Below are 7,875 nucleotides of genomic sequence, written 5' to 3'. Positions count from 1 at the left end.
GGCCGGCACGGAGCTGCGGTCCCGGCGCAGGAAGGTGCGCGCACAGCGGGGCCGGGCGCGGGCGGAGCTGAGCGCGGTGTTCCGGGGCTGCGCCGTTCCGCTGCTCCGCACCGGGAGCCCCGATAAACGGAGCGTCGAACGCCGTTCCCCGTGGCCGCGATGTTTCCCATCCTGGTTCTATCTCCTGCCGCCCAACGAAGCGTTCCCGTCGGGGAAATGAGCGCCGTTCCGACCCCGATGGGGGGCAGGCTGAAGCGCTGACTGCCCGCTGAGCCACCCGGGAGATGCTGTGCCTTCCAGCTCGGAAAGCAAACGGGATCCTGGGCTCCATCAGAAGAGGAGAGGCCGGCAGGGACAGGGAGGTGATCGTCCCTCTCTGCTCTTGTGAGGCCCCATCTGCAGCACTGCGTCCAGGTCTGGAGCCCCCAGTACAAGAAAGACAGGGAGCTGTTGGAGAGGGTCCAGAGGAGCCACAAAGATGATCAGGGGGCTGCAGCACCTCCACTGCAAAGACTGAGGGAGCTGGGCTCGTTCAGCCTGGAGAAAAGAAGGCTGCGGGGTGACCTCAGCGCAGCCTGCAGTACCTAAAGGGAGCCTGATAACAGGAGGGGAATCAACTCCATGAAAGGTTTGATAACTGCAGGACGAGGGGAAATGATTTGAAGTTGAGGGAGGGGAGATTTGGATTGGATGTGAGGGGGAAGTTCTTTGCTATGAGAGTGGTGAGGTGCTGGAACAGCTGCCCAGAGAGGCTGTGATGCCCCGTCCATCCCTAGAGGTGTTCAAGGCCAGGTTGGATGGGGCCCTGGGCAGCCTGGGCTGCTGTGAAATGCGGAGGTTGGTGGCCCTGCGTGTGGCGGGGGGTTGGAGCTTCGTGATCCTTGAGGTCCCTTCCAACCCTGGCCATTCTGTGATTCTGCTGTGCCGGCCCCAACCCAACAGCGGATCATTAAACGCAGCGCCTCAAAGCGAACAGCCTGCGGTGATTCCCGCCGCATTGAAGCATCCCATTGAGGACCATCGGGGTCGTTCAGGTAACGCTTTGTGTCACCGCGAGGTGCGAGTGGCTTTCAGTGCCACGGGCTGCTGTCATTTAAATCAGCAAAGCTTTCTTCGCTCTCCCAGTCCCGCATTTAATATCGCCTCCAGGAACCATCAGAAGTGAGAGGAAGGAATCGCTACACACAGCAACCCCCCCCCAGTTCCTGCTTTTTAACTCTGATCTTTCGGATAATGGGAAAAAGGTTTGAAAAAGAGAGAGAGAAAAAGTGGCGTAAAGCATTAAATGCGTCCTTCTAACACGAGAGCAGAGCAGCAGCGCAGCACCAAACCTGCATTTGCCCTCTGCCAATATAACACCCTCCCTGCTTCACCCCCAGCGCCATTTCTCCCCGTTAAAACACAGCAGCTCTTCAAAAATAAAAGGCACCATCAGCTAACGAGACGGCAGCGTCTTTTCTTATTGGCCGTTCTATTCAAATGTCAAAGAAAAGCCACACAAAACCGCACCCTCCCATTGGCGGCCCACGGTTTTTTTGATCTCAGGCTGTTTTCCATTTGCTCCTACCAGCAAGGCTTGGCTTTGCTTCGAGCCTGCAGCAGCTCCTGATGGCCACACAGCACTGCTTTGCACTGCAGCAGCTCCTGATGGCCACACAGCACTGCTTTGCACTGCAGCAGCTCCTCACAGCCACACAGCACTGCTTTGCACTGCAGCAGCTCCTTACAGCCACACAGCACTGCTTTGCACTGCAGCAGCTCCTCATCCACACAGCACTGCTTTGCACTGCAGCAGCTCCTCATATCCACACAGCACTGCTTTGCACAGCAGCAGCTCCTCACAGCCACACAGCACTGCTTTGCACTGCAGCAGCTCCTCATGGTCACACAGCACTGCTTTGCACTGCAGCCCATGCTCAGGATGCTGAGCTGTCAAGGACTTTGCCAGCTGTTGGGACTCAGTTCTGAGCAGCCATCACTGAGCCCCATTGCCAGCAGTGCATCTCCCAGCGCTGACTGGCACAACCAGCTCCCATTTGGTCATCTACCCGCCCTTTAAGTGCTATCGTGTTCCAAAAACCCTTTGGAATGTATTTCCTGATCGCCAAAAGGTGACTCAGACCAGGGTTCTGCACAGCACACGCTGCCCTCGGTTGGTGCTTTATCTTTCCAGCAGCCCAAGCACAGCTGTCAGCCCGCAGCAGCACCTCCTGCTCACACATCCCACCACCCACAGCTCCTGACAGCAGCACAGCCCAACACATCCCTCGTTCCACCTCAAACTGAGACCTGAAAACTCCCCAGCACTGGTTTGCAAACCCATCGCAGCCATTTCTCCCTTCAGACACAGCTGCTCCACTGCAATGACCTCACAGATGGGTGGCCCCAACCACCTCCAACCCCCTTCCCCAGAACAGCCCTTCTTTGTAGCTTCAGCTGTGCTACACACACAGGGGAACTCATCTAGCCAGATTTTAGCATTGTTTGCCCACAGAAGTACTACAAAGATTCTTTTTTCACATTGCAATGTTTTATTCTAGCTTAGTTGCCTTTCCTGCTCGTTCCATTTACTCATAAACATCAGCAGCAACTCTGCTCAAAGCCTTTCATCATCTCCGCTCAACGCTGTCCTTCCTTTCTCCTCGGGTCCTCTCCACAGCAGTTCATTGCTGAAATCAAATGAAAAGAGTCATTTTAAAGGCTGAGTTCCGTCCATTTTTCATCCTAAAGTTTCACCCCCCCCCCCCCACAGCTCCTTAGAAACAGGGCTTTATTTCTGCTTCAGGAAACGCCACCACACTGAGGGTTGGGGGCTGCAACGACGGGCCGTTACCTGGTTTGCAAACTCAGGCGTGGGTTCAGCTTCCCTGGTGGCACCACTGCCCTTCCTCAGAACCCCCACAGCCAGCTTCCGAGCCCAGCGTCCATCTTCTCTTCAGCCTGCCAAAGCAGAAGTGCATTAATAATGGTATCAAACAGAGAAGTTTCGCATCGCCACCCCCCTCCCCCGAACACAGGTCACATCAGATACGAGGGTTTCACAAGCCATTCGCTGAACCCATCACATCACAGAAGCACAGTGTGGGAAAACTGTTCCGGGGCTGGCTGATGCCTTTGATATGCCAGCCAATGTATCATTGGATCCCTAAGCAGAGAGTTAACCACTTTGACATGGCTGCTTAGGAAGTGTGGGCTATGGGAAAAAGTTAATGGCAACAAGTAGGATGGCAAAGAAAGCTACAATTAAAGTGAGCAACTTAATGAAGTCTAGAAAGATTCTCAATAGATGAACACATATCAAGTCAGGGAATTCGGTTTCCCATCTTGCTTCCGTTCCTACTAGCAAGACATGACTGCATGCCCAACTCTGATCTGTGGAACTGAAGTTGTGCCACAAGCCAAAGGTTGCATACGGCATGGGTTAAAATTTGTCCATCGGCTGACCAAAATTGTCAGAGGAATATTTCACAGGTACATTAGGCTTTCAAATGAGCTCTCAACAAGAGGAAGGATGCGGACATGAGCAAAAGGAGTTACCTCGAATTACAGGACTATTTCCACATATGAACTAGCCAAGAGAGCAGCTTTCGTCTCAGAGGTTTCTGTTGGAGGCACAACACTTCTTTTCTCCAAGGACACTGCAGTTTCCATATGCTAGCAAAGAATTCTTAGAACTTGTAAGGCAATGACAAAGCTAGCTAATTACGGCAATTTACCTACCATTAACACTCCAGTAACTAGTCCAGTCACCAAAGGACTAATTCTTCACTTCAGCATTATAAGGAAACAGCACTTCTCCTCACTAACACTCAGCTCAGCTGTCACCAAGCATTCCAACACCCAAAGGCACGCCGTGCTGCCAGCTTTGCCCCTACACACTGTTATGTGGAAGCACGCCGGTGAATTCACGTGTCAAGACCGAGTTAAGATTCAATTCTAGCAACTGTTCAGTCTGCTTTGCTCTTACACTACTGCTAAGTCTTCTCCTCTCCTCTGGCATCTTCTACACACACTGTTCGTCTTCAAGGACTGTGTTGTGCAATGAAATGTCAATGGCAGGAGCAGAGTTCATTTCAGACGGTCTTTTAATAGGCTTCGTAAAGCCAAAGAAAACTGTATACAAGAATCCTTTACCACTTCAAATACAATATCAATGGAATATGCATATTTCTTCCAGTAAAAAAGGACAATATAAATAAACATTTTCAAGAACCTCTTTTATGGTAAGTTTGCAAGTCTATTTCTGGGTAATTTACATCATTACAACAGTAAAAATACCGTTATGCAGGTTGAACATACAAGCAAGTTTCTCTTTAGATATATCAAGGTGGTTTGCCTTCCAATTTGTACCCAGGCTGCATTCCTACCTTGCTACACTAAAGGAATGTTACAAAAGACGAAGGTAATGCACTTAAAAAAAAGAAAAAGTCCACAGCTTGTTCAGCTTCTCGTGAACGGTGAATTAAAGGTCCTTTCTATCTCAAAAGAAACTGAATTGGGGCCCCAACTTCACGACTTTAAAAAAGAAAAAACACCTCGGCTCATCATGAAGCGTAAAATAAAATCGGAAGTGCTTTCAAAAAAGATTAAAAACACTCGAAAGCAGAGCTTTCTCAAAGGAAAGTCTAAGCAGACCATCTCGTATCAGAAGCTGTCAGGCTGTGTTTGACAAGATCAGAACTGATAATACTACAAAAGTGAAAATACAAGTAGATGTACTACACAATAACGATTTCAGCGAAGCTCCAAAAATCTTTATAAATACAGCCATTGGAAGGACGATCTTGAGTCAGGAAGGATTTTTACTCGTTGTGTGTAGCTGAGGACAAGAAGCAGGCACAATTGTAAAGGCACTGAAGCATAGACAAGTTCCAGCATTTTACTCCCTTGCATTATTCCAGAAGCTACTGCTCTACCGTGTCAGAGAACTCCCCCACCCTTGAATCCAGTTTGTTAGGGCTTCCGAGTTTTTTTGGCTTAGTCTCAAGCTCCAAGAACGTATTTAAAAACTTGCTTTGCCTTTAGATCCAAGCAACTCCTACACATGCATTACAAATTAGAAATTTTAAACGGCACAACCACATCCAAAGCCTGACAGATTGGTTCTTACGGGCAAGAACAGAAAAGGGGCACAGTCCAAAGCTGAGCCTCAGAGCATTTCCAGACTTCAGAACAGGGTCAGAAGGTTTAAGAGCTCCTACAGCAACGTACGCATCGCTCCCATTTGAACCAGGACTTACCGTAACTGTCGTAGCTGTCTCTGTAGGACCCTCCTGAAGACCTGTCTCCATAGCCTCCTTGACTCCTGCTGTTGGAAACATGCGCTTTGTATTGGCTCAGCAGCTTCTGCAGCCTGCTGGCGCTGCTGTCTGCCAGGCAACAGACACGGCGAGCCCTGTAACAAGCTAGCTAGCAGCTGCAATAGCATTACCTGCTATTATAGTAGTCTCTGGAGCCGTTATATCCTCCACTTCTGGAGTCAAATCTGCTCCCGCCGTAGCCTCTGTCTCCACCTCCTGGAACAGACACCACGTTACGGTTTCTCCTCCAGCACCATGACCCACACCACCCCCATCCCAAGCAGAGCAATCCCAACGCCTGCTCACCTCTGGAGAAGCCACGGCCCCGACCTCTGCCCCCACGGAAGAAGCCCCTGCCCCCGGTGGATCCCCCTCTGTAGCCTCGGGATCTGTTCTCTGACGATTTTCCAGCTTGATCAACTCTGATCTGACGGCCATCTACAGACTAACAAACAGAAAAACACATCAGCTGACACACTGCACAGCATGGTGCACAACTCGGCTCCCAGTGAAGCAACACCGGAATTTCAATACCGGTGCGTACTGGTTTCCTTCAATGCTGCAACTGAGCTGATGACACACAGATGGATTCTCAAGCATTACAAAGCCACTCTTGAAAAGAAGGCTGCAGGGTGACCTCACTGCAGCCTTTCAGTACCTAAAGGGAGCCTGTAAACAGGAAAGGAGCCAACTCTTTGAAAGGGTAGCAGGATAAGAGGGAATGATTTGAAATTGAAGGATGGAAGATTGAGGTTGGATGTCAGGGGGAAGTTCTTTCCTGAGAGTGGTGAGGTGCTGGAACAGCTGCCCAGAGAGGCCGTGATGCCCTGTCTGTCCCTGGAGGTGATCAAGGCCAGGTTGGATGGGGCCCTGGGCAGCCTGGTATTAAATGTGGAGGTTGGTGGCCCTGCACGCAGCACGGGGTTGGAGCTTCAAGATCCCTGAGGTCCCTTCCAACCCAAACCATTCTACGATTCTGTGATTATAGCCTCAGCCTTTTTCAGAATGCAGTAACACAACAGGATTTCACTAAGCCACGTTGCTCTGTATCCTTTTCTGTTGTTTCTTTGGGAGGATTCCAGCGCTTAGCTTCTTCCTCATGGCTTCAAACAGAAGCACACCTACCAAGCTCATCTCACTGCTTTTTGGTTACCCAAGGAGGCTGTGGATGCCCCATCCCTGCAGGCACTCAAGGCCAGCCTAGATATGGCTCTGGGCAGTTGTGGTTGGCGACCCTGCACATAGCAGGGAGTTGAAACTGATGATGATTGTGGTCCTTTTCAACCCAAGCCATTCTATCATTAAGGGGGAACAAACCAGCATGAAATGCTGCAGAACCAGCTTACCTTCCCATTCATGGCCATCATCGCATCCTTCGCATCGTCTATGTTTTCAAATGTCACAAAGCCGAAGCCTCTGGACCTCTGCGTTTCTCTGTCTTTCACCACCACCACTGGAGGAGAGAACAGCTGCCATCAGCCACTGCAGCCCAGCAGAGCCCAGCCCGGCACGGCCCTGCCCTCACCTTCGGAGATCTGCCCGTACTTGGAGAAGACCTGCTCCAGCGACTGCTCGTTGGTATCAAAGCTCAGCCCTCCAACGAACAGCTTGCCCTCATCTGATGCCATCGTCACCTGCGAAATCAACCAGCCTTCGGTCAGCAGTTCCGCCGAACGTTCCCCAAAGCCCGAACCGACGCTCCCGGCTCTGCTCGCTGCCGCCGCCGAACGCGCTCCGATCCCCGCGAGCACCGCGGTGCGATGCCGGCCCGAGTCCTCCCGCCCGGCAGAGGGCGCTCCGCACCGTCCACGGAGCCGCGCCGCCTGCAGCGCGCATGCGCGCCCCCACAGGGGGGCCCCCGCCACGCCGACCCCCGCCCGGCGCGGGACCCCCGCCCCTCACCCGTCCCGCCCCCCGACGCAGGCGCAGTCCGACGCCCCTCCTCCCTCCCGCCGCCATTTTGCACGACTAAGGCCCGTCGCCATTTTGTTTCCGAGGCGCCCCTCAGCGCTCCTCCGGCCCGGTCCTCCCAGCAGCCACCCAACCGAGTGGCTGTCCTATACACCCCACAGCCACACAAGGCCTGGCGGTGCGCGGCCGCCCCGCGCCGGGCCGAGGCACAGACCCGACCCCCCGACATCGGGGACGTGGTGCCCACGATGCCCACACCGACTTCCCTCCCTCCCCCCTCCCCCCGGCAGACCGCAGCCCGCCCCGCGCGTCGGCGGGCGCTTACCGGTGTGCGGAACTGCAGAAACCACACCGCACTTCAAAGCCTCAGCGCGACGAACGCGGCGGCTGGCGGGGCGGCGGCTTATATACTCCCGCGCCCAGTCCCGCCCTCCTCATGAATATGCAGATTTGTCCTCACGGAGGGGCGGGGCGAGTGACGCCACCAAAGCGCCGCCGCTGCGCCGCCATCTGATTGGGCCGCAGGCTGTTAATATTCATAAGGAGCGACGGGAGGAGGGAGCGCGAACAAAACCCCGGCGGCACCTCCTCCCACGCGTGGGTGGGGCGTGGAGCGCGGCGCCGATTGGCCGAGAGCACCGAGCTCGTTGGCCGCGGGAGCCCC

The 7,875-nt window shown here is 53.4% G+C and overlaps 1 protein-coding gene across 1 annotated transcript; it reads right to left on the bottom strand.

The window, feature by feature from the left end:
* Window positions 1–5,187: 5,187 nt before the first annotated feature.
* On the bottom strand, window positions 5,188–6,928 carry CIRBP (cold inducible RNA binding protein; the record flags this gene model as incomplete). Its single annotated transcript, XM_079546723.1, has 5 exons — window positions 5,188–5,308; window positions 5,432–5,516; window positions 5,607–5,745; window positions 6,647–6,753; window positions 6,826–6,928. 5 exons carry the CDS (start codon window positions 6,926–6,928, stop codon window positions 5,188–5,190), a joined length of 555 nt encoding a protein of 184 aa, XP_079402849.1.
* Window positions 6,929–7,875: the final 947 nt, after the last annotated feature.

Source organism: Tetrao urogallus (assembly GCF_951394365.1).
Source record: "Tetrao urogallus genome assembly, chromosome: 25".
Classification (NCBI taxonomy): domain Eukaryota; kingdom Metazoa; phylum Chordata; class Aves; order Galliformes; family Phasianidae; genus Tetrao; species Tetrao urogallus.
Note: the sequence above shows the minus strand (reverse complement) of the source record. Positions and strands in the feature narration are given on the sequence as shown.